The sequence below is a fragment of the Coffea eugenioides genome, chromosome 4, assembly GCF_003713205.1.
Source record: "Coffea eugenioides isolate CCC68of chromosome 4, Ceug_1.0, whole genome shotgun sequence".
Taxonomy (NCBI): Eukaryota; Viridiplantae; Streptophyta; class Magnoliopsida; order Gentianales; family Rubiaceae; genus Coffea; species Coffea eugenioides.
In genome coordinates, this window is record NC_040038.1 from 10,867,891 (window position 1) to 10,892,822 (window position 24,932).

At 35.3% G+C, this 24,932-nt stretch overlaps 1 protein-coding gene across 1 annotated transcript in view; it reads right to left on the bottom strand.

Moving 5' to 3' along the window:
* Positions 1 to 2,062: 2,062 nt before the first annotated feature.
* LOC113768831 (callose synthase 10) overlaps positions 2,063 to 24,932 on the bottom strand; it is a 40,004-nt gene continuing 17,134 nt past the window's right edge. The window contains exons 13-51 of the mRNA XM_027313338.1: positions 24,676 to 24,768; positions 24,489 to 24,591; positions 24,273 to 24,396; positions 24,006 to 24,189; positions 23,869 to 23,921; positions 23,069 to 23,129; positions 22,818 to 22,899; positions 22,105 to 22,154; positions 20,841 to 20,927; positions 20,599 to 20,684; positions 20,469 to 20,496; positions 19,012 to 19,109; positions 18,792 to 18,873; positions 18,535 to 18,695; positions 18,297 to 18,417; positions 17,387 to 17,484; positions 17,212 to 17,299; positions 16,968 to 17,128; positions 16,770 to 16,879; positions 14,371 to 14,502; positions 14,160 to 14,228; positions 13,900 to 14,071; positions 12,919 to 13,036; positions 11,516 to 11,635; positions 9,994 to 10,109; positions 9,823 to 9,906; positions 8,248 to 8,360; positions 7,449 to 7,501; positions 7,175 to 7,351; positions 7,026 to 7,073; positions 6,212 to 6,370; positions 5,894 to 6,007; positions 5,632 to 5,720; positions 5,373 to 5,531; positions 4,474 to 4,576; positions 3,911 to 4,030; positions 3,164 to 3,214; positions 2,856 to 3,038; positions 2,063 to 2,606 (exon numbers count right to left, since the gene is read on the bottom strand). Of these exons, the coding sequence (XP_027169139.1) occupies positions 2,370 to 2,606; positions 2,856 to 3,038; positions 3,164 to 3,214; positions 3,911 to 4,030; positions 4,474 to 4,576; positions 5,373 to 5,531; positions 5,632 to 5,720; positions 5,894 to 6,007; positions 6,212 to 6,370; positions 7,026 to 7,073; positions 7,175 to 7,351; positions 7,449 to 7,501; positions 8,248 to 8,360; positions 9,823 to 9,906; positions 9,994 to 10,109; positions 11,516 to 11,635; positions 12,919 to 13,036; positions 13,900 to 14,071; positions 14,160 to 14,228; positions 14,371 to 14,502; positions 16,770 to 16,879; positions 16,968 to 17,128; positions 17,212 to 17,299; positions 17,387 to 17,484; positions 18,297 to 18,417; positions 18,535 to 18,695; positions 18,792 to 18,873; positions 19,012 to 19,109; positions 20,469 to 20,496; positions 20,599 to 20,684; positions 20,841 to 20,927; positions 22,105 to 22,154; positions 22,818 to 22,899; positions 23,069 to 23,129; positions 23,869 to 23,921; positions 24,006 to 24,189; positions 24,273 to 24,396; positions 24,489 to 24,591; positions 24,676 to 24,768 (4,287 nt within the window). The 3' untranslated portion in view covers positions 2,063 to 2,369. The remainder of the gene's footprint in view (positions 2,607 to 2,855; positions 3,039 to 3,163; positions 3,215 to 3,910; positions 4,031 to 4,473; positions 4,577 to 5,372; positions 5,532 to 5,631; positions 5,721 to 5,893; positions 6,008 to 6,211; positions 6,371 to 7,025; positions 7,074 to 7,174; positions 7,352 to 7,448; positions 7,502 to 8,247; positions 8,361 to 9,822; positions 9,907 to 9,993; positions 10,110 to 11,515; positions 11,636 to 12,918; positions 13,037 to 13,899; positions 14,072 to 14,159; positions 14,229 to 14,370; positions 14,503 to 16,769; positions 16,880 to 16,967; positions 17,129 to 17,211; positions 17,300 to 17,386; positions 17,485 to 18,296; positions 18,418 to 18,534; positions 18,696 to 18,791; positions 18,874 to 19,011; positions 19,110 to 20,468; positions 20,497 to 20,598; positions 20,685 to 20,840; positions 20,928 to 22,104; positions 22,155 to 22,817; positions 22,900 to 23,068; positions 23,130 to 23,868; positions 23,922 to 24,005; positions 24,190 to 24,272; positions 24,397 to 24,488; positions 24,592 to 24,675; positions 24,769 to 24,932) is intronic.

The following is a 24,932-nucleotide window of genomic DNA, read 5'->3' on the forward strand; positions in this document are numbered from 1 at the left end:
TCTCTCTCTCTAAACCTTCCCATACTTCTTTTCTTTGCATTATCTTTCTGTTGTCAAACGCAATTCTGAGAAGTCAATATTTATATTAATAATATTTAAAACTTCAGTATCATACTTAATATTGTTCCGGTGGATAAAAATATCCTTCTAGAATTGATAATTTCAAGGTAAACAAAGATTATTCTCGTCTTTTCTATTGTGAAGTTTATGGAACATTCCTATGGCCATCAAAAAAATGGTCATGAATGGTAAAGAAAAATGGCGAGAAAGTGGTTACTTTTGATTGGTGAAGCTTGAAGTGCAGAGTACTGGTTCAAATATTTCAACTCTACATGCAATTGGATCACCTATCTGTCTTGGAATTTTTTTTCTTGGAAATTTATTGTAGTTATACTATGATTGAGTGTTTTTTCAAGTCATTCTACTCTACTTAGAGATAAAGAAGAGACGTATACTTATTTGTCTTCTTGATTCTCATAAAGTATAACTTTTTGTTATTTTTTTGGTTTGTCACCTATTTGAATGATTGCCAACTTATTTGAAACTTGTTTTTAGAACCCCATTAACTAATTCCATCTTGATTTTCTTTAATATTCTGAAATTATGGTTCCTGACTAGTTAGGAAATTGTGCAAATCATTAAGTAAGAGTTGAAGGAAAAAAAAAATATAAAGGTGAAACATCATGAACAATGTTGAAAATATTCAATTGGAACTAGAGAAGAAAATTTCAACTTGATTACTTGTTGTAAAAGTTCTTTTCAAGGAGTAGGAAGGACAATATAAACAAATATCATAGCTTTGAAGTTGTTGTGACTTTTTCTTGTTATTGCTTACAATTTTCGTTGAAATTATCATTGTAATTTTTGTATTTTTAAAAAATTGTTTCTTTTAAAAAATATATGCAATAATAGGTTTGATTCATTTCAAAAAAAATGTAGAGATCAATAATTGTAAGGTCAATAATGGTAGAATTTATTTTAAATAATTATAAGGAAATTATCAAAGGAATGCTATTTTCTTGTGCCTCTATAATAAAAAAATTTAAATTTTTAGTTCATGTTAGAAACTATAGAGTAGATAAAAACTTACCTTTCTTGCTATCCTATATGACAATCAGGATAATTAGGTGGCAACAATAATATCTTTATGGGATTAAAATTTGAAAGTGAATCAAATTGGGAATATTTTTTTAGAAAAAGTGTTATTTTGGCAAAAAACTCAATTTTAGATAGTGAACTACGTCTGCCGCTAATGTAGTTGCTTGTCGAGCATTTGACAAAGTGACACCATCCATTTCAAATAGGATTTGTCCTGTGAACACACGAGCAACCCAACCCGTAAGATTTCCTTTTCCTCTTCCTCTTCCCATTCTTACTTAGTACTCCCGTAGGTTTCTCAATAATAGGGAGATCTGCGAGAACTCTTACGCATGTCTTACCATTTCTTTCGAATAGTCTGCTCATAGCAGTATGGAAGTGTCCAATTATAGCACGCGCTGCTTCAATGGCTCGATATGAAAGACGACCTTTTTTTTTTAATCAAAGGATGATCTGACACCTCCTTTAATTTTTTTTTTCACTATAGATAGAATTCGAACCCCGAACCTACAGTTCAAAGAAAGAATTAATCTCTTTTTGATGGCCACTGAACCAAAGAAAGAATTAGTCTCTTTTTGGTGGCCACTGAACTAAAGCTCAGTGGCTGATATGAAAGACAACCTAGCTCTACAACTTTTAGTGCCATATCTTCCAAAATCAAGTTATGGACTGAGCTTATGGTCTTGTTGCTCAGGAAGGGCCGAGCTATCCATAACCATATAAATGCACGCACACACACTTATTTTTCCTCCTTCAACACTTACCTTATTTAATAAGCCAAAAACCTCTTTTGTAGATGGAGCCATCTAAGTAATGCTTAATAGACACCCGTTAAGATGTAATTAAGGTGCTAAATTTTTTACAAAGTAAAATTAATTAAGAAAAGTATATAAATACAAGGTAGAACAACAATTGTAGGTTGAGTATGAATTAAGTGCATTAATGAGAGCTCGCTAGGCACCTGTTCAAAAAAAACCCTTGTGAAGATTGCAAGACAAGGCCCATAAAATCATATATAAGATGGAGAGCATGTTCAGCACAAAATGTCATGTCAGACTAAGCTGTACTAATACAGCATTAAAAAGAACCCAAAAGAAATTACCTGCAAACATTAATCACTAATATTTACAAAAACCAATTCAGTTGCGCTACATTTTCCATGACCTAAAGGTTAGCGCGTATCAACAACAGGTAGTGGGATCATATTACAGAAACTTTAGCCATCATTTTACTATAAGGCTCAGCATAAGACACTGCAACTTTTTTAACAATCACACCTCAACATTGGCTTTGTTCCCAGCTAAAATAAGAGAGATCTCCAATCCACGACTGAATGCTTGGTTAAAGAGGAAACGAGATTGGAAAGTGGAGATGAATGGGAACCAAGATAACATCGCAATTGGGGCGAAAATAATCATACCCATCCCGGCATCATACATTCGAGCAAACTCCTTGACTGATTCCCAGAGTCCTAAACTCCTCACTACTCTCTTCCACGTGATAGCAAGCTGTGTCAACACAACAAATACGATTTATGAACTCGAGATATAATCATATACAAAAGAACGTGACGAATCTGGCATTCCTGACATCCCCTGGAAAGTGGAAACAAATCTAAAGCACCTAAACTAATGAACTGATTTATAGCGGTATACCACCACATAATAAAGTCATAATTGTTCGATTTACCTAAAGAAGTATTAATAATTGCACTCATAGGAGGAAAAAATTAGCATGTTTCAACTCAATTTACTTACACATATGATGAGCCATCCAGTAGGAATAAATGCAAGGATGCTAGCAAACAAGTCTGGAACAGAGAGATTAGTGAACACCACGACAAGGACTAGGGCTGCAATAAGCGCCAACGCTGAAACTCCCTGAGTGAATCGGAGCATCAGCTGGAAGTTTGTGGATTTTTTAGGGGTAAAAGTAAATATCTGCAAAAGGAAAAGACAATGAATTATTGGTACCTAAGACAGCAGAAAAAGAACTAGTAGTATGCTGTATACCACAATAGAGAAAACTTTGAGGCATAAAAGAAAATTTTCATCAAGGCACAAACCTTGAAGATCAAGACTATTCCAACAAGTACGACCCAAGAGAAGCCATAGATCTGAAGAATGAGAGGAGATGTTAAGATCAATGAAAAGGAGAAAAAAGAAAAGAGAAGGAAAAAAAAAATCAACTATTGATGCAACTGGAATTAATTATGCAAACCTCACAAGCATATCACCTAAGACATCATATTTACGAAGATGTGGAAAGTGCTAAACATTGGATATCAGACAAAGAAAGGCACCATAGGGGAAAACTTTTGCTTGTTTAGGTCCTTCTTAAAGAGATACGTGATAACATCATTTCCAACTAAGCATCAGAAAAAAATAAGTATCCAATCTTGCAGGTTTGCTGTTCACAATAGCCAAGTCCTCAATCTACTATTAGCAGTAAGGGAACAAATCAAATTTTCCCTTCTCAGTATCAGAATATGGGACTGCTAGAAACCAGTTCTTCGCTTTTAGGTTGAGATAATTGTGCGGCATAAAAACTAAAATGTCTCACATCATAATGAAAGGTTACATTCTGATTTCAGAAACTGGGTTTCCACTCTGGATGAGCTGGCATAAGAACCAACTAAGTGGAAGCAGTCAGGGCCAATGATTAGAAATGGTTATTCAATTTATCACCAATTCCCAAAATTTAACAAAGTTCACAGAATAAGTAATATATTATCATTAATTAAGCTATCAAACTAAAAAATCTAACTTAGTATAATAGAAACATTTGCCAAGAAAGCTTAGAAAAGTATTACCGCAAGTGAAGTGTGCTTCCCAGTTAGATTAAGTTTGTATACAATGCCATACTGAAACATGAGAAACCTCGAGCTCAAAATGGTCTCAAGTATACGACCTCTCCAAGTCTGGATATGCATCTGTGGCAAAAAAAGACACAGAAAAACTTTGAATGAGAAGAGAGAAAACGAAGGGTAAACATAATGATGTTCTCCTCCTAGTCCTAGACACTTCTCCACTCCAAATAGTAAAAAAGAAGGGAGCCTAGAGCATAAGCTCAAAGAAAGGCCTTGCATGTGAAAAAATAGTAATGAGCATATTAAGTCAAATCAATGTGATTGCAAAGTAACAAATAAACCTGTTTTATGGAACAGGGCACCCTGGGCGAGGAGGGGAGGGATGGAGGGAGGGGTATAGGGTCGAAGCAGAACTCCAACAGAAAATATAAAGACAGGCTTGTTAAGCAAAACATAGCTCATGTGCAACTTTATGTGGATTGAAAATGGTACAATTTGAGTTGCTACTAAACATAGAAAAACATTCGCGTGGGGGAGGGGGCTGGGGGAAAAATCTCATACGAAACCTGTTCTTCATCCCACCAAGACTCCCAGCTATTGTCACCCTTAACACCAACTCCGCCTTTATACATAAGCCAGCTTGTCCAATCATCAAAATCCTCTACAGTCCTGCACAGAACATGCAAAGTCTGTAAAAATTACCAAGAAAAAGATGAGCACCTTAATTGCTCACAGATTAAAAGGATTAAGAGAAACGTCACTAAGAAAATTATTATTTATTCATTTCAGCAGTGGTTAACACCTTTGAAGATGCATTACAATGCCTTCTATTCTTGTTATGATCTTAATTCAGATTGATTCAGGTCTGTTGGATTAAGCTCACTTTATTTTAATATTGTCAAGGTACTTAGTAATACTCCTGGAATTCCATGACTTTTACAGAAAGTAATTAATCTGCTCATCCAATAGATGGGTCCTTGTAGGAATTAATGTCTTAGCTGGAGCAAGGTTCAGTTTTAGGAGTTTAGATTTGTAAGATCTCTCTTTCAATTATTTGAAATATAATTCTTTGCAATGAAGTATACTCTTCTGGATATCCATCCCGTATTGGATGCCAAAGTCAGGCTGCAGGTCAGTCAGCCAGTGAGGCTAGTTCCCTATCTAGCCTTCTCCTATTCTAAGCGATCCAGTTACCAGTTTGATTCCATATTACTGCCAAAATCGTCCATTGTTTTGGCCTTGAAACCTCTCTGAAGCTTAGTCGTAAAACCTTATGCAATGTCTTAGTTATTCATTCTGAAACCCATTTTAGGTCCATTTCAGGGGACACCGATTAAGGTCGTCTAAAGCTCGTGCATCAGATTAATTATCAGATTACCTAACATTCCATTGCAGAAAAAGAATAAAAGAAAACACCTATTAAAAAATCCATTCAAGCTAAACAATACTATAAAGGAAATCTTACTTTTGCCATTCAAATCCTGATGGGTTGAAGATATAAGGAGCAAAGAGCCAAGAGATTACGAGGAACCAACTGCTTAGAGTAATAAGAACAAATGAAACACCACCTCCGTCTATATACCCATAGGCAATGTAAACAATAAGAAGCAATGCTATTTCCAGCCTGCAGACATGTTTATAAACAACAAAATAAGTAACTCAGTTTAATAGACCGAAGAAATATACATTTGAAAGGGCAGTCTGATTAAATAAATGTAACTCACGCCTTAACAAAATGGCTTCTTGAATAAAGCCGATAATTCTCAGCAAACTTGATATGTCGGACAACAAAGCCTCTTCCAGTAGCTCGATACTGTTGAGTTTATTGAAAGATACATGATCAACCATATCCATACCATAAACGTAATTATCAACTATATCCTATATACCTCTCTGCACCTCCATGAAGGATAGTAGAACATTGAAAGAAAAACAATCAACTATATCAATGCCATAAAACAAAATTATCAGATATGTCCTATATACCTTTGCACCTCCATGAAGGATAGTACGCCCAAAATAATGAGTTCTAGTTCCTAAAGAAAACGTGAAGAAGACAGAACAAAGCTGAAGCTGCATGGTAATGAAATCGAATATAGCCTGAAAAGTATAACATAGAACATATGTTAGTGTAGCTTCAAGTTGTAAAACAAGGATGATACATTAGACATGCTATGTGAGGTAAAGTAAATTAGGGATCAGAACACTTGAAAAATGAGAATATGCTGGATATAAGAAGAAAGCAATTAGAAAAATATGAGGCAGAAATCTGTTAAGGGAGGAGAAAATAGATGATGGGAAAACCTTCAACAAGCCCCGCTCTAGTATGAAGCCCACTATCATAGGAACAGCAGTGAAAACCCCAATTTGGACCAAGAATTGAGCATTTAGAGCAGCATCTAAAGCAGTGTTACCAAGCAGTTTAGCTTCTCTTGAAATTCCTCGATCTACTCCAGAGAAAGCCTGAATAATTTCAGAGAAAAGATGCTGATCAAATTGTTGCATATATTAAACACCAGTAGCTAAACTGACCAACAGATGATCCCAACTGAACCAATAGACATGTAAACTTGAAAACAACCAATGCATTAAAGAAACTAATCCCCAAGTATCTTGATGCATGTGAATTCTTCTACTTGCTTTATTGCGAAACACGAGCTAAATTGCTGAGCAGACAAAGAAAGTGTAACTTCAGTTCTGACATCCAATAATTTCCATCTCTTAGTAAGGCTGAATCACACCTAATATGGGCTTGTAATCTTTGGATGCATGTTGGTAAAGAACCCACTCAGCTACCAAGACGACCAAGTAAATGGAGCTAGCAACCCCTTCTAGATCTTTATTACTAAAAACACAAGCATTAATCTTATGGACAAAGAGACATACAGACAGACAGACTCAGACACACACAAAAGAAATGTATCATGGTACTTAACATAGTACAGCTATTTCCACAGATGTCATCGTAGTTCCCTCATATAAGATTACAATCTCACAAGTTACTAAAAACAGATGCACTTGCTCTAAATTCTAAAAATTTAACTCTAGAAAGACAGAGTCAGTCTCCATCTGTTGAACTATCAGATTAATAATAGCATGAAGTAGTAGTAAAACTTACCAGATATGCTCTTCCATAGAGAAATATATAAATTGTAAGAACAGTCATCTGCAATAGAAGAAAAGAGTTATGAGGCAATGCATATTTTCTGCACTATGCACTAAATTTAGACACAAGGTGTTGCAAAAGTTGCATATGGAAAAAAATACCATAGTGCAAACATAATAACCAACTGTCGTGAAGTAGAAAGACAGCATTCTAAAGAAATCGAGTAATTGTCCCAGCCTATACACATCCCTGCTCAGAACTTGCTCTCCATTTCCACCAGCCACCTTGCCTTCAAATAAGGCAATTTGGTTTAAACCAACATCTCTTCCCTTTCCAACCTACACAATTACCAAGTAATAAGATCACAAGGAAAGAGCAACACTGGCAATTAAAATGCGTACCTTCAATGAGTAAATAAAAGATCAACTGTCGCACCTGAATATACTCATGGTGAGTAATATTTCCCTGCCTAAGTGTGGAATTAAACCCTATATATGTGGAAAAAATCTGTTTAGAGAGGCATGCAATACACAGGTAAAAGCACAGCAAGAAAATGCTAAAAGGCTAAATTCTGATGCAGAAAAAAATGCACTGCTGAAGATCAATAAAAAAATTTGCACAAGAACTAGCAAGCAGTTGACAAGTTTACTGTGTAAGATTCTTAATCATATCCCTTTTATGGTAAAAAAATGTAACTCATTAGCAATCGGTAATAAATGATTAAACAAATAAAATAAATGGGACTAGAAATACAATAATCTTCCAGATTATGCAACATTACAGCGTGGGCACATATTGTTGAGCTTAACAATAGATTATCAAATTACATTTTTTGCCAGCAGTATGAATCCCCACAAGCAGCAGATAAGGTTTAGCAGGTTAATATGATATTTGAGCCATCAACAAAAACTTTTAATAGCCTTCTCCAAACCACCTTTTCGAAACACAGTTCCAGTAGATTAAATAGACCCAACAGCAGCTAAGCAAGTTCATAATTTTCGAATGCACACACCTTTTGACTTTTTACATTAAAAAAAGCTCAAAGTTTTGTTTGAATAAATCGGTGCTACTCTTCTCTGCAGGCACAAGTCACTTGCTAGGTCAAGATTTCGAACTCAAAACAATTGTCTGCTTGTCAAAAAAAATAATTTTTTAATTTATAAAAGACTTATTCACAGTAGAGCACTAAAGAAGCAATTGGCACCACAAGATATTCACCACCATCTTCACTTACCTGCATATATATCTTCACTGATGTTAATTATGCGCGATGCCTTACTAATGCCACCTCGAGTAATATGAAAAATTCGATCAAAGACGTCTGGATGACCATAGTGCATACGCACTCTGCAAGGTTTTGTTCAGAGTGTTTTGATAATTATATTCACATTCTAACTTCAGAAATTAAAAAAAAAAAAGAAATGAACCAGAAAAAATGCAATTTAATATTGTACTGTGGACTTATGATGCATTAATAAGCAAATGTAACTGATAAATAATAAAAGTTTCCAACAATATAATATGCATAAAGAAGACACCATACATCTCAAAACTGGCAAGCACAACAGAGAAAATAAACTAACTCCAAGTTTATTTTATCACCGTTTTATAAACAATGTCACCAAAAAGATAGAAGGGCGAAGAGCTCTTTCCAAAAGAAAATGAACCATCTTCTTGCAGTAGAAAACTTGATAGAAAATCTAGGCTTTTTTTTTTAAAAGGTATACGGCTAGCTGATTCAACAGGGAAAGGGAAAATATAGTTCAAGAAGAATCCAATAAAGCATTTAGTATTTTTGTATCCAGGTTATTTATCATCTTTGACCATTTAGACATATTCACATACACCACGAATGAATACAGATGGAGGAAAAGGAGGAAAATCTTAATCACTGACAAAAAATGGTAACGTTTTCTGGTGTTGGAATCTACTATAAAAAGCATATATACAAGGGATTGTCCTAGTAAGAGAGACAAAGATGATTCAGACACCCATACTTAAGATATAAATAAGTAATACACAACACTAACTTTCAAAAAATCAAAGCCTTGTGAGGTTATCTTATTCTTCCCTTGCTATTATTCTTCCCACACTTCAGAGGAATTTTGTCATATTCCGAATTTTGTCATATTTTCAATCTGACAATGCAATCCTCCAATCCAAAATACCACTTCAGAACTTATGATCTCAATACAGGAAATAAAAGACAAGGGAAACAAACAAGCAAGCATATGCTTGAAGTAACCATCATCAACACTGATGTTTTATCTTCAAGTCAACCCTAACATTTGAACTTATAAACCCAATATTTTTTTTTCTGATAACTGGTCAAGTAATAGCTAAAGCATTAAATGGATCCTACAAACCCAAGGAAAAGGAATCTTCAAGTAAAGCAGAGCAATGCCAAAAAAAAAAAAAAAGGGAACTCAGGATCTTATAAGGTATGAGTGGTGATCAGCAAAAACCCAAGGAAAAGGAATCTTCAAGTAAAGCAGAACGTCGTCAACAAAAAAAAAAAAAAAACACGGAACTCAGATGCAGAATTGCTGTGAAAGTTTAAAAACAATGGGTACTTCAAGGATTTCAACAAAATTAGGCAGGTAGCCAGCAGTCTCTGCTAGGAATCTACAACTGAAGGCTAAGAGCAGCATCAAATTGATGCCAATGCTGTTGTTTGACAGGACCTCTGTGAGATATTCAGAAAGGTGCAGAGGCAAAATTGTGCTTTTGATCAAGCACAACAAAACGGCTCTCCATGCAAATATACTTGCTTCTTGTTAAAAAAATCAATTCATTCTGAACTACTTACTTCAGAGGTTTTGCCAAAACGCGTTGGCCCAAGGTCACAAAACTAGTCTCTTGATTGGACATGAACAAAGCCAAAGAAGAAACACTGCACACGTGAAACCAACATACAGCATAAGGTATTTAAATACAAAATAAAGTGAAGTATCTTGTATCAGAAATCAGGATGACAAACCTTCCTGTAAAGACATGCTCCCGTACACCAAGTATAGTTGGAGGCCGGAGGCCATGATTTCCTCGAAATTCCTCAAGAAGATTTCTCATTTTGATTGCTTCCTCAAGGTAGTTATCCTGCACAACAAAGATATTGAATAAACAGAAAAAAGCATAAAATAGAAATAAGTTTATTAGAGGCATTAAAAGCAAAACTAGATCATAATGGAAACATGTAATCAACCCAGACACAAGAAGAGGGGGCCGGGGGGGGGGGGCAGCAGAAAGTGCCTGTCATGCTTAAAATCATTAAATCATCAGGATTTGAATATGTATCAATGGAAAACAAATTCAGCACCTTCTGTAGAAACTAGACAACCAACTTCAACTTCAAAAACATTAAAACAACTTTCTTCAACACATCACATTTCAGGTCCCATTTGGTTCAACAGATTTTAAGGAATTTACATGAATGGATTTGAAATTAGTAGATTTGAAAATCCACAGTAATTCAAGTTATTTTGTTTGGCTAAAAATTATCTTAGGATAGAGGGATTTATAATTTACAAAACTTATTGGGGTAAAATTGAAAATCTCAAAACTTCAGGGGTTAATTATTGAAAAATTCCATTTTTTACTTTCTTATCTCACGTTTGAACTTTATGCCCTAATGTTTGAGCACCTGCGCGGCATCTTTTCGGCAGCTTTCCAGGCAATGAGCACCCGCAATGGTGGCCGTCATCACATAAGAACTTGCATGAATGTGCAGATCCCAAAACTACCATCAATAACTGTTCACTGCTTTTAGTTCTATTTTTCAGTAGGCAACGGCAGCAAAGTATGAGAAGGTGTTGAATAAAACACTTGCTTTCACTGTCCAATAACAAGCTGGGAGTTCAGCTTTGCTTCCAATTTCCAAATACATGACAATCATTGGATTGGGGATCAACACTGATACGACCGGTCATAGATCAAGCACCAAGAAAAGAAAATTATATTATGTAAGATGTTTCTTTCATACTACTATCCAAGTTGAGTTAAGAAAATTCCAAGGGGCCATTTTTGTCAATAAGGAATGAGCTAACAATAACCTTGGAACTCTTACAAATTCACAATTTATTCATCCAGTGATGGTGTTCCTTTTGCACTACTATCTAGATTGACTTGAGAAAATTCCAAAGCCAGTCTTTCTAATAAGGAATATGGCTTATCAATAACCTTGGCACTTCTACAAATTAACGACCTATTCATCCAGTGACGGTGTACTATTAAACACTTGAGAAGCTGCTGAGATAAGTCAATATGGTCCATATCAAAACACCACCCATCTAAGCTGGTTTAGAACGATAGTTGACTGATCAAAGAAATGAAATGAAATGTGACAGAAAGGCTGCAAGTTGAATGATTATGGACAATCGGGCTAACATAGTAAAGAGATATGCTGTGACTGTCCAATATAGTTTAAAGATAGGCCATAGATTAATAAATTGGAACCAGTAACCGCTACATAAGTTTTATAGTAAAGAGAATGAACACTAAATGACCTGATTCATGTCAATTGTTTGAATAGCATCCCCTCGGGTGAAAATTATGGCATGGTTCTGGTTCTCTGGCTTTCCTTCCCCAAGTTTTGGATCTCCAGGGAGTTTAATGGAGTATATTTCCTACACACAAAAGATCAATCGCAAAAACTGGTGAAAACAGGACAACAGACTAATAAAGCGCAAAGGTAATTGTTAGCAAGCTCAACAAAATTTTAATTTCAGAAACAGGGAAAAATGAAAAAAGAAAACTGAACACAGCAAAAGGACAGCTGGCACACAAATGTCTACAGAGGCAAGCAGATACAAATTACAGCAACGGAAGTTTCCTTTAGTTCTCACTAATTTTACTGATTTCAAAAATGAAAAAGAAAACAAAAATATGGATAAGCCAACTTAGGGTTCTTTGTTCACTCCAAGATAGTTTAAATTTGGTACATATAAAAAATACATTCAGAAGTATTATGTACAAATCCATAATAGTCATTTTATATGGTAACAAATAATACCAATGATTAATTCTCATGTTTCCCCAACTTATCCAGCAACAAGATTTCTTCATACATTAACAAGAATTTCAACACAGAAAGCAAAAGACTAAAAAGGACTATCAAAAATTGCTTTTAAGCCATTTTAATACATCCTTGTAATACAGATGACAAATTTAATGTGAACCACATTTAAAAGCATCTCAATATATCATGCTAAAGCATAATGCAAATCTCCAAAGACTGAACATTGTGCTTCAAATAACAAGACATAGGCTTGTTGTACTACTTCGAATTCCAGCAATAAAATATCCCCAGATCGACATAAAAAAAAAATTTCAATGCATCTATATTCTATGAATACTAATAATCAATCTAATAAAGGGGATTTCTGATGATGATTAAATAATTACTCAAACTAAGAGTTCTTATCAACTATTGTAGAACAGAGGCATACAAGTATCTATAGCCACTGGATCATTAATTTTCAAAAGAAAACGATATATTGAAGATGTCTGCTAAAATTGAGTTTGATATCATATTTATTGCTAATCCATATGGAATTGCTAGAGCATGATTCACTCTTCATTTCGCATCCCCCTCCCCCAAAAAAACCTTTTTCTGAAAGAAATTGTCACCAGCTTCTATACAGAATGTAGAGCATAAAACTAAAATCCATCATGAGCGGGTGATGATATACATCTGAATATTTTCATCCATCTAACCTATCTTTTATAAACCCAAGCAGCAAAATTTTTTGTAAATGACATTAAAGTTAGTCTAATCAACTTCCTGGACTTACGACAAGGGGTTGATACAAACAAGTGCTTCCTCTCAATTTCCTGTCATCTACTAAGTAACTTGCCCTTGAAAGGGAAACAAGCAAGTGCAGGATGCATTAAGCACAAAATCCTCTACCTGATCCTTCCCATGAGCATCAGCTTTTACAAGCTTAGAATAGAATTCCTTGGTCACCTTTCCACCGGCTGCACCAATCTCTTCTGTATGTATGAAAGCAACACGAAGAGCCTCATTCCTAAGCAAGAAATTGCAGAAGCTTCTCAGCAACAAGAAGCAGATACGTTCATTCAATTATAAAACTACAACCAGAGACAGAGGAGCAAAGCAAGCTAATGGAGTGTTCTATAAACATCAATTAAAGATCATTCCACAGTGAGGACTTCCTACCCTCATAGGAAGATATACAAATGGATCACTTAAGTGACTATCTATCTTACGTTTGTAATATAAACAAATAAATCATTAATAAAATATCCACCTTTTTTCTAGCTCTTGGTACCTACTCCACTCATCCCATTATCACTTCAATATTTTTATCTTTTGCATTTAAAGTTAAAATTTTCAGGAGTGACAAATTTAGAGATATGCAATCATTTACAACAAAGAGAAACATGCAGACATAGCAAATGCAATCGTCTTCTGACTTTGTCCATCTACTGCTTTTGGATCTTAATTTTTACAGCTTCAATGAAATTACATAAATTGCCACTTCACAAAAACAAAACTGCCACTTCACAAACAAAAAGTTAAATTAAGAATATGTCAAAAGGAGACATAAAATTTTGGAAATGATAAAGTATGTAATCATGAAAGCATCTCTATTCTTCATCCTCATTCCTTCACCATACTTTGTCACATTAAGACCTATAAATTACTCTATTAAATATGTTCATGTATGAGACAAAAAATAAGATGACTATCAAAGATGCAACTTCAGTCAATAATGGTATCAAATCAGTCAAGACCCTATCACAAAATGGTCAATAATATGCAGTAATCATTCAATGACTAGTCCTCAAAAATAATCTCCTCAGCATGCTAAAATCAATCAGAGCAAACAAAATTTTAAGAAATTAAAAGATCAATTTTAAGTCATGCCTTTGCAACAAAAGAGCAATATCAGTAGCCTCTGGAGCTTTTCGTTGCTTTTGTTGACCATAAATTTGGCATGAGACCACATAAGTGAACTTTATATCTGCTTGAGCTCGTGCTTCAGGTGACAGTTCAAAGCCTTGAGTCCTTGGGAAACTTGACTGGGGATAAGCATCATCTGAATATCCAATAGGTAACAAGTGATTCAACAAACATTTCTACATCAAACAGATAAAAAGAAGCAAATTATTGACCAACAAATGCACCTCCAAGAGATCTCTTTTCCAAATAACTTTGTAGCATTAATGCCCTTCTGTAGTACATCATACCACGAACTGCACATCACATTAAGAAAAACAACATTTTGAATATACAGAGAAAATATCTCGAGGCCTACTTTTGACCAAACGAATCACAATCATATATTGGAAAAACTACAGCATGCACTGGCAGACTTAAATATGAGGTGAACCAAACCTGTTCGGGCTAATGTTTGGCCTCGGTAAGATGCCCAAAACCTGAGTTCCAAGGTGTCACTGGAGCTTTCTTGAATTTCAGCATCAGCATTCCCGCCACGACCAATTCGTTCCAAGAAATTCTCCCATTCATCTATTATTATAGGAGACTAGCTGGTTATGCATTTTAATATACCAAGGAAGATTTAGTTCTATTCAAATGAAAGAATGACTAGTTAATCAGGGGAGTCCATGCCAAGGAGTCCTCACTTAGGCATCGATCTATTTATCCATTGTGTGTACCAAAGAGAAAGTGAACCCTATGCTCTTGGTATTACCATATTTTTTAAGACATGTAGGATAGAGAAGTGGAGTACTCATTCAGGACTCCTAAGGGTAGCCTCTTTATTAATCAAACAATTAGACCAGTTACAATGTACGGAGAAACTGAATATTTCACACAGCATTTTGAGCTTTCAATACAGAAAACTACATTAATGACCTTCAATACTACATGTGTTAGTCATACTCACAGACAGCTTCTAATTCTTCAACAAAGATTATCAAGGAAAATTCAAAATTTCATGCTTCCTCGGTACTATGTTTTATTTCTCTGCGTCATCAAATATCAGAGTTTTATACAACATTCAACAGAATTATTTAGGACTTACTTGAGAGTAAACCACTTACACATGCTAAAATTCTATATTTTTCTTCCTAAATAGGAAATTTGTGCTTTCAACCAGCTGCTGAAACAAATGCAACACATAAATCCTTGCCACTTGGACGCATGGTTTCACTAGGCTACTTGTCAATGAAACAAGACAGTTACAGGTATCAGACAAATTGATATGGATAAGAATATTATCAACTTCTCACCCGTCAAAAAATTATGATGGATCTTCTTCTCTAAGTTGCTGTCATTTTAATTGGATAAAATCACCAATTGGGACCGACCAAGGAGAAATCAAATAAGAGATATGCACACAAGGCTTCTAAAACATAGCATAAAACATTAAATTTTACTCATATGTATGATGCAGCTTGGAGAATACACCTGACTGACTGTTCACTGTACTATAGTAGTGTGAGTCTCAATTCAGTTTAGGACTTCAAGGAAAGATGTGCATTAAACAACTATAATAAAACCATGGAAACAGTTAAGCAATGCGATGACAATAAAAGTTCTTTCTTAAAACTGAATACACTCTCAAAACATCCCATTTATATGTTTTTTTCCCAGATTTCCATAAAAAGGAGAACTAAAATGAAGTACGACTGTTATAATCCTTTTCTCATGTTTCTACTTGCATCCACTGGAATCAGAGCCAAAGACAATCCTTAACAAAAATAAATGTCAATTTGGATGATTAGTCCCGTGACCTTTTGAACTTGAAAACCAAGAAAAAAAGCATAATGAGGAGCTTCAAGATTGTAGCCTAAGGTAGTCTTGGAGGAAAAGAATTTGCCAAGCAACTAAAAATACTATATTTCGAATTTCTGCACAATTTCATGATATCTTTCCTAAATAATACTGTGGGTTTTCCTCTAATAGTAAATTATGGTGTTGCTCAAAACTCTGATCTGAAGGTGATGCTTTGTCCATTGTTACATTTACAGAATACAAGCATTGCTTTTGCTTTACAGCCTAATTGTGATCTGATGTTAAGAATTTCAGAAGCTTGAAGAATACAGTCTCCTGTTATTTTTTTCATCAAAACTTATAGATAACACGATGTAGAAAGCTTTAATGAGCATAGAATGGCAAAAATTCAAGAACATTAAAGCAAACCTCTTTTTCGGTACATGTACACTGTAGATTTAGATTTTTTTCTGGAATTCAGTTTTTAAGAATATTTTGTACGTGGAATCCCTTAGGAGATTACATACAGTAAACCAAGCAGCTGAAGATGCTAAGAAACAGAGGATAGGAGGCCTTGGGTGGAAATTCGCATGATTATCATAAATACAAAAATTGGAGGACAAAGTTTTCCTCCAAGACCAAGAGGAGTAGCCGGTTACTGTTCTGGAAACTGTTGATTGCATACTCTAGCAGCACAAATCTTGCATTAGTTGAAGACATTAGAGGTCAGAATATATTCATTTCCTAGTAGCATTAATACAATTAATTCTCCTAAACATTGTGTTCGCATTAGTTCTTTGAGTTCTCCCTTAAGAACCCTGGCTTCATGCTCCTATTCAAGGGTTATTTTCCTGGTTTGCACTAAAAACAAGAAATTTAATCAGGGATCAATGTTTCATTCCTTTCTGTCGCACTTCCACCAGCACCAACAGATCTTGAAAGAAAAAGTTGTTGAAAGTAAAGAAAATATATCAATCTCATCTAATAGTTCAGCCAAATAAATCAGTAAACTAAGGATGGGAACTTTTAAAGTGAGAAGAAATAGATTTGAGAACTACCAGGAAATATTTTCTGGAGATAAAAAAGAGTAGATATGCCATCTTCATTCTCAACCCGCAACTCAGAAGAACTATAAAGCACAGTCTCACTGTAATAAGGCGTGAAGACACTGTTTTGAAGCAAATATGAATCATCAGAAATTGTAAAATAAATTCAGAACAACAAAAGATCAACTTGTAAGAAATAAAGGTATGTACCAAAATGGGATCATTTCACAGACTGGCTTCGCGGCTGGCATGTCCATAAACAAAGAATTTGTGAAAAACTCCAATCTTCTTCTTGCTTCAAGATTCTTAGGTATATTAGCCGCAGAATCCTTGACTGTGAGAAGTAGGTGCAACCTCTTGACCTGCTCCTTCTGCGAAAATTGAAGGATTGAATCATTGGTTTAATCATGGAGACATCCTAAAAATCCATATATTCCAAGTTTTAAATGCTTACAACAGGATCCTCGGGCCACCCTATCCTAGAAAAGAGCCTTCCTTCATTTCTTGCTCTCGCCAATATATTCCATGTATCAAGCTGCTCCCTAAGCCAAATAAAAGAAAAAAGGTTTTACTCTTTGAAGCTTGCAATGGAAAGTGTGTTACATAAGCAAAAGTTTTTAAGCACTAACCTTAGATCTGATGATAGTAGCTCATGTGTAACAACCTCATACAGATCAAATATAGCTTTGGCAGCACCTTTTTCCAGATCAGGAGTTCTATTTCGTATCTAACATGACAGTTTAAAAGCTATCAGAATAACATAAATGAGGAAAGATATACTACGGATCAACATGAAAAAGATGACAATTAAGCATCGCCAGCTGTTTCAAACAAAGAACTATTACTATAAACATGTAAAAACAATTAAGAGCATTACATCAAAAACATCCATTTTCTTAGTTCCGCTGCACTATTATCAGTCAGTGTATGGAAAGTAGTAGAGTTGATTGTCAATTGTACAAAGTGACGTACTATATGCAGTCTCACAATTGAAGCATGCGCAGAGTATGATTGCCAATATAATTTTGACACAAATAAACAGAAGACAAAAGTTGCAAGCGAAATAGAAAGTATAATCATTGAAAGTGTGCTGTTTCTATGTCACTATTAACAAACACACAGGAAACCTTCTCAAACATTTTTTCCAAAAACATTTGCATAGAGAAAATGATACTCCACAAAGGTGCAATTTACAGCAATATAAGGAACACATCAATCAAAGTCGTATCCTAAACTCTTATTATTCCAACATGTTACCAACTCGTGTTTCAGAAATAACTCTTAACAGCTTTCTTTTAGCATGAGTATGGGGAAAAAGCAATATGCTAGTACCAAGCATTTAGAAGAAAAACCACCTATGCGGTACAAAATGAGGATCACTAGGATGAAAAAACACCATGCTGTTTGCATCATGTTTTACCAGAGATATTGCCAAGTTGAATGATGGCAGCAGAAGTAAAAGCATAACACTTCTTATTGGTTACATCAGTTAATCATTCTTGAATCAATTGGTTTCCTTAATTTATAAGGAAAAGTTACCAGCAGTCCAGTGAGTGCTGTAAATCGCGATAGAACAACAGGAAGCTTCTTAAGATTAAGAGTGATCACAAGTGAACCCTCCTGAATACTGTTGTTGATCTCACGAAATATCCTTTCAACCCTGTAATGAATGAAAAGAAGGAACAAGAATGATCTGTAAACGTGGAATGGTAAATATCTAACAAAATAAAACTAAATATGAGCTTTATGCACAAAAAATATTAGAAGAAAGTCATACCAGAGTCTCCCTTCCCCATCAACCAGAGAATGTAAAACTTTTTCAATACTGTAGTAGCACTCCCGAACAGCATATGCCATGTATTCATCCCTGCATATTCTACTCCAGAGATCTGCTTGTGTATCTTTGCAATCCAGAGCTAAATCAATTGCCAATAAGATCTGAAAAATACACAGCTTAATAATACTTACAAAAAGAACATCCACCTCCAAGTACTTCAGTAATTAAGAGAGTAGCATAAAGATAATTGATAACACCTTACTGCTAAGAAGAAACAGAGGCCATTGAACCAATCCAATAATTCCTATGTTGCTCGGCATTGATAGCAAGTCCATCTCTCTGGAATAAAATGGAAACCAGGATGCAGTGGTGGTGGGCAGGGGTTAGCAAATGCCAATAATGAGAATTAATTTGGATTCAGAGATACAATCGTTACACAAGTTTTCAACACCAAGTACAAAAGTGTCACCAATTTACCTATTACTAATATAATCTTCTTCACGTAAGCTTTTGATGATCTCATTCCAAAATGGAGAAAATATAGCTGCATACTCTTTGTTATTATCATGAGAATCCTGAAAGGAAATATCCCTGTTCAGAGCAATAATAGATGCGGCAAAAATAATTTTGGAAAATAAGTTTACTAATTCAGGAAACATCCAGGACAAGTGCCCTTGTTGTAAAACGATTTGAATAAACCCATTCATCACTTGGCAACAAGATACTAGCAGTGGGTAGGAATTGCAGATGCCCTTGATGACAGGTTAGCATAGCTAAGGAGGAAAGAGGGGAGGAAGGAGGGGAGCGGTAGCGGTCGTGGAGGGTGCTGGGGCTGGTTGGGGGAGGTTGGGTGGGGAAAGTGAGAGAGTGGTGGGGGTGGAAGAAGAAGAGGTGACTGTGGCATTGGTGTGCTTTATAGGTTGCTTTTTGGGAGCTTACTGTAAATTTTGTTGGAAAAGCACCCATTGCATTTTTAAAATTTACAAGAACTAGCAACAAAAACTAGTGACCATCTCCAACTAATCATGCATATGGGCAGGAGGGTGTCCCCCAATGTTCCCAACACAGAAAAACAGAGAGACAACTAAAAGGAGCCTTGGTGCAATTATCAAAATCAGGAAATAAGTAAACTAAGAAGGAAAGCTGCAACTACAACAGTTGTATAAACAAGTACAAACTCAGAACAGTTGAAGAACAAGACTTGTTTAACATGCAGTTAAATTCCAGCAATAGAATTACGTTAAAGCATCCAAATCACAATACTTTAGTGGAGCGGCTCCAAGGACTCTAAAACACTTTTGGAGGTGTCATTCACTTTATTATGATCTACTTGTCATGTCATAACAATATAAATTGAATTGAGACGAAAATCACTTTACTTAATGACCAAAGTATCAAATATGTACCTAGAGAAGTGGCATGAATTAACAAAAACTAAACACAGAGAGAAGGAAATTTTAATTAATTGTCAAACATAACTGCCATCTAAAGCTAAAATGAATTTTCTAATTGTGGTATGACCCCCAGACATCCTCAGACTATCTTGCCACAAGTTTTATTTAGCTTTCCAAGACTAGAAGAACTGGCCTGGCAAGAGTCACCATGCTGACTCATTTCTTTCTTCCAGTAGCACATGTAGAGCTGATCTTTTACAATGATTGTTAAAGTCATGATAATCTTTAGCTGGAAAAGCCCAAAATATGCAGCAACTAGAAATTGTATTGCAAACAACCCAAGTGCCAAAACAGATTCAAAAACTTAATGGAAAATGCTTTTGCAACAAAACAGATTCAAAAACTTAATGCAGTAATCTACCTGCAACATCTTTCTCATGCCTCGTATTCAGTTTGACATCTCAAGTATTATTTCGTCTCCAACAAAAATTAACTCAGAGATATCAAAAATTTGAACAAAAAGTTAATGTAATAATCTACCTGCGAATGTTGTTGGTCAAAGGGCATCCTGCAAAAGGCAGTAAATATAATCAGCAAAATGACTGAGGTAATAGAAATTCGAGCATTGCCAAGGTAACCAGATTCTGTTAGATCAAGACATTTATGCTACCTCTTAATCTGGGAAGAGACCAGATTCTTGAAAAAGGCTTCTGGAAAGCTCTCAAAACGTCTATGTAGCATTTGAATTGAACGGATCTACCAAAATAAATTTTTTTAAATAATAATTGAGATTGCATAAGTATAATGCTAACCAAAGTGACAGTAACATACAGTCACAGATTTCAAAGACATGACCAAGAAAAATAATTCCTACACAAAATAAACCAGCTAATTCTAGCCACATATTGGTACCTCTCCTAGACGAGCCCGTGCACCCATCACAGCACCAACAATTGCAGACAACAGAGTATACCAAATGTGAATATCCATGAGATAAATCTGCAGATACAGAAAATCAAAGCAAAAACACAGAAACAACTTAGTACAACCGATAATCAAAGTAGCGGGTAAATTGGCAAAAGAACAAAGCACAACACCTTGTGAGGTTTTTCAGCTTATAAGAAAGTTTAAAAGCAGCTTTATACATCAGTCTGAAATTTTTCTCAAAATTTTCACCTAACAATGCACCAGAGCTTGTCTGGTGGATTATCTCAACGAAGCCAAGCAAGCAGTTAATATCATGCGAGACTGGTAAACAATTTACATTGCAATAGGACATAATACTTGAAAAGTTAGCTTCTTCACATTCCTAAGATTCACAAAATGTGATTCATTATATCATTTCTTTGGAAATACAGACAGATGAGGGTAGGTAGATTCAGGCATTCTTGCGTCTCCACTCACAGGCACTTGGTATCTTGTACAGGGTAATATGTTTTTGATGCTCTCTGATAGTTGTATTTATGTGACTAGTACTTCATTGATTTGTCCACTACTCCAGATATTATCAATTAATGCTCTTACAGGTTTTAGAGCAACTAGAAACTGACTGAACAAGAGAACGTGCCCAGACAAAGAGTCAAAACTTTGGTTCCGTATTTTGCAAAACCTTTATCAGAACCAGTACCTTCAGTAGTACTTTATTCCAAAGTGAAAAATATGGAGAGGGGATCACTTTATTCTTCTCCAAATTTTCAGCAACCAGAGAGCACTTCATCAAATTGGGGTTACAATGACAGGCAATTATTGCTTTTTTCTCTTGAATGTTTTAAATCTTATTAGCAGATTTACCTAATAAGTGCCGGAGAAGGTACACTTAGTGTACCATCCTTTTCATCTCCTATATACCCACACTTTACGCTGCATCATTCTTCTTGTTATCAAATCCTAGGCTAAAAGACAGCTCAAACATTCTTTTGTTAAATTAAAAGCAAGAAAAAGTAGCACACAGAAGGAATTGTTCCATCAGGACTCTTTCATGTTTCTACAGCTGGAAACCATGTACTTCAACAAAGGACAAAAGGAACAGAAGACATTCAGCAGGCAATCCTATCAATACCAAGACACCTATGTCAAGCCATATCTAGCTTCAAAATTCAGATGCTCAGAGCTACAAAACCAGTTCCACATGATTATTGAATATCGGAATAAACAGAATGAATTAGATAATACTCACAGCCACAACAGGAGTCCAAAGGCTAGCTACTGTCAATGCATTATTATTGCCTGCCACAGAACATGAACAACAATTAAAACATAGACAAAACTATTCAGGAATCAATTCTGTATCATTTCCCCACAACAATCACTAAATGGGAACAATTAGTATAATAATTCTGCACTTTCATCTGAGCTGATAAGTTGTAGTAACTATGAGGAGCTACATCCCTCGAAGCACCAAAAAAAAAAAAAAAAGAGTAGACTGGTTCTGTAGATTGTACAATAACTTCTTGTAATATTAACAGATAACTGATGCCATCTAAATTTAGAAGCATATAATTGTCTGCTTAATCGACAGAGAAGCAAATCGGTGGAAGCTATAGCAAAGATTTAAAAGAAGAACGAATTCGGTTCCTCTTCTTGCTGAAATACAGAAGGTGAAAGCAGAACCAGATTCCTTGAAATTTGGTGACAAGAAACACTGCCTTAGGGTTAAGAAAAGGGCCCAACCCCTCCCACCACCATATACAAGACTAAGCATTAATTGGCAAATCTCTTTTTACACCTGTATAGCAACTCTGCTCAAGGTATATAACTCGATAAGATGATAATGACATGAATAAATAAAATTATCCAAATCCACCGTTAAAAAAGAACTACATTAAATGGGAAAAAAATATATCCAGTTCAAATGAGACAAATAAATGATAAATACATAAAAAGGCTTACTCTTTGATACTAGATCATGCCATGAGTATTGCAAGGATGGAAGATTTACAATGATATTGGTCGGTTCAACTAGTGGTTTAATCTGCACCAATTAACAACAGAAGAATAAGGTGCACTCTTCTGATCTAGCCCAGCACATGTAAGCGATAATACAATATCAATTTTGCATATTGTGAGTCAGTGTATGGTCTATACTTTATTAATCCAAATATCAAGCTTTATGAGTGTCAAGTTCAGCGAAAGTGACTTGCCTGAAGAAAGTATGCAAACGTGAACTTGCAAACAAAGATTACCAGCCAGAAAAGCACATATCTGCAGCAGCACAAGACACAAGTAATTCAGCATTGCAGCACTATAACAAGACAGGCAGTGGTGGAGAATGAGTTACATCATGCTGCATTTGCACATCTAACCATCCATTCATGTAAAAGAATGGCAGTTTTCACATAAAAAGTTCAGCCAATGAGAATAACATGGAGAAGCTGAATAAATGCTAGTTTGATAGCACAAAGTGGAAAACCATGAGAAAGCAATTTTAAGTCCTGTACTGTCTCCCATTCTTTACCAAACCCCGGGTATATTAATTAAGCATATAACTTAAAGTAATGCAACCATTCAGCTTTTTAGGACATAGTCTGCTTTAGTTTTATCAAAAGCAGCAAGGGAAACCATTCACAAGACATAGTCCTCTTTCAATTCCTTTTTCCATTGTTGTTTGTTAGGTGGTGGAAGAATTTGTAACCAAGAAATCTGAACCTAAAGAAAATTCTGGAACTCCAATGTATTTTATTCAGAGACTTCAAGCAGCTAACAGATGTGATCCATGGAAATAACTAAAGCATCCTTTTGACAAGGCGAGATTTCACATAGTAGTAGACACATTTCATTGCAACAGAAAGATAGTAATTGTACCAATAGAAGACTCGTGACCAAAACTTAGAGAAAACAATTGCATGCAGTAAGGCCAGAACTACAGTCTTGTGTATGTCATAGGTTAAAAAATAAAAAACCTAGGCACCAAAATCAAGGTCCAAAGAGGAAAAAAACAAACCTTAAATAGTCAGTTGTTTTTTCAACAAGACCTCGGCCAACAAAATATCGCTCCTGTCAATTTATTCAAGCACAATAACAATTGGAATGGTTCAAGAAAAATTTGAAGTGCACCATTGCTCAGATCCATATTGTTACCTGATAGATCCACTTGAAAAACTGAAAGAACGACTGATCAGCCATTTCAGAAAATGTGTGACACGCTGGTATTTTCAAGAAGAGGGCCAAAATAAGTCGTAGTCCAGCATAAACGCCCAGAACCAGGACATATATCCGAAAGTAGAGGGGATCTGTATTTTTATTTCTTTCCTGCAAAACTTTTCTGAAATTTGGTATAGGTTATCAGCAACAATTTTGCATCAGCAAATATAGTTGGAAAAACTAAAAACCAGGGTTTAGACTCACATATAAACATATGTCACAAAGACAGAGCTCAGACCCCACCAAAAAAACCTAATAACAAGCCTTGAGATAGCCATGGCTCTCGCCGTTGTATAAGCACCAAACATAAGTAGGACATCCAAAGAACCTATGAACAGATCCAAGCATGCAACAGTAAGTTTAAGATCTCACAACTCATCAAAGAATTTAAATTAGAAACTGTAGCAGAGCATAACTTACTTTCCACAAAATTCATGATTGCAAATGTTGGACCCACACTAAGTACTGTCTTGAAAGTATTGAGATTAATTTTTCCACCATTAAAGGCAATAATGGTCAAGATCTGAAATCAGAGTATTCCAGATTATGCAGGGAACAATCAACGATTCAACATCTCATAAAAAAAAACACTGGATGTGGAAATGACCTGAAACATTACAGCCAAAAATATCCACATACGATGAAAACTTTGATACAAGTGAAGAAAAGTCCGATGCTCGACAAATGTGCTTTTACCTGTCTGCACAAGTAGATAAATTAAGACAAAAGGTAAAGTTATGACATAAAGATCAAGCAGAAGCTAAAACATTTACCCCATAAAAGAATATACACAAGATCAAGTCACAGAAATGCTTGATTATAATTACAAGCATTATAGAAGTTCAGTTAAGAACAATAGTAAGC